Source organism: Perkinsus marinus (genome assembly GCF_000006405.1).
Source record: "Perkinsus marinus ATCC 50983 genomic scaffold scf_1104296934690, whole genome shotgun sequence".
In the NCBI taxonomy this organism is placed as follows: Eukaryota; Perkinsozoa; order Perkinsida; family Perkinsidae; genus Perkinsus; species Perkinsus marinus.
Window position 1 is genome coordinate 1 of NW_003214664.1, and position 956 is coordinate 956.

Below are 956 nucleotides of genomic sequence, written 5' to 3' on the forward strand. Positions count from 1 at the left end.
TTCTCTTTGCCTTTCCTGGACGGTCCTTACAATGGGCGTTTGAGAGGGCATTAGGTTTTTGCTTTGATTGGAACAATGTGTTCGTAATGTCTGTAGGCTGCTGTCACCACAACTGAGTCCCCTTTAGTGAGAGCGTATAGCTCCTCGAGCTTCTGTTGAGCAATCATAGCCCTCTCTATATCCATTTACTACTACCTTCTTCTTTACAGGTCCGCGAGCTGGTGACAGAGTATCCAGATATTGGCTCAGAATCTGAACTCATCGAGATGCTATCCAAAGTGAACAATGCTCCCATGAACAGTGAATGCTCTACTGCTGTTGTTGTCAATGCAGGTGGACTCTCGGGCTGAGATGACTCTGTTCCATAAGAATCGTCGGAGGAAGAATGATAGTCCAGCGAGAGCTTGCGAGTCTCGTGGCAGCGACCCCGACGGAGATGACGCTGATTGCCATAGAAGGAGGTAGGTTTGTGGTCATCCTCTCTCTGGTCCCATGCATGCGGCAGATATCAATTGATCAAAGGGATGCTGAAACCCATGAAGGAGCTCCATCAGGACAACACTCAGCTCCAGAGTCAAGCTAATGTAAGGCGCTGTGTGACAGTCTGCGTCATCGGTCATGACTGCAACTTGTCGTTTTTTAGAGTCTCAAGCAGAGATGGAAGCTCGCTAACGCTGGGCTGGAGGAAGCGATGGGTCTCACGTGTAAGCTTGGAGTGCTCATTAGTCGATGATGAGCTGACTGACCACTACCTTCAGATGGCCCTGGGTTTAGCAAGGATAATCCCAGCAAGAACTCAGGATTGATCAGCGAGTTTGGCCTTCTTGCTGGCTCCCTTCTCTCCTTGAAAGATGCTGCGGTGAGTGACCTTTGTGGGTGATAAGCTCCTCCTCATTCGTCCGGTAGATGGCCGCTGCTGACGAGGCTTGGGCGGAACTTGACAAGGTCCATTATGG

The 956-nt window shown here is 50.1% G+C and overlaps 1 protein-coding gene across 1 annotated transcript; it reads left to right on the forward strand.

The window, feature by feature from the left end:
- Positions 1–327: 327 nt before the first annotated feature.
- Pmar_PMAR009099 (hypothetical protein) lies at positions 328–880 on the forward strand (the record flags this gene model as incomplete). Its single annotated transcript, XM_002784709.1, has 4 exons — positions 328–461; positions 506–584; positions 644–704; positions 759–880. The coding sequence occupies 4 exons, from the start codon at positions 328–330 to the stop codon at positions 878–880; spliced, it is 396 nt and encodes a 131-aa protein (XP_002784755.1).
- Positions 881–956: the final 76 nt, after the last annotated feature.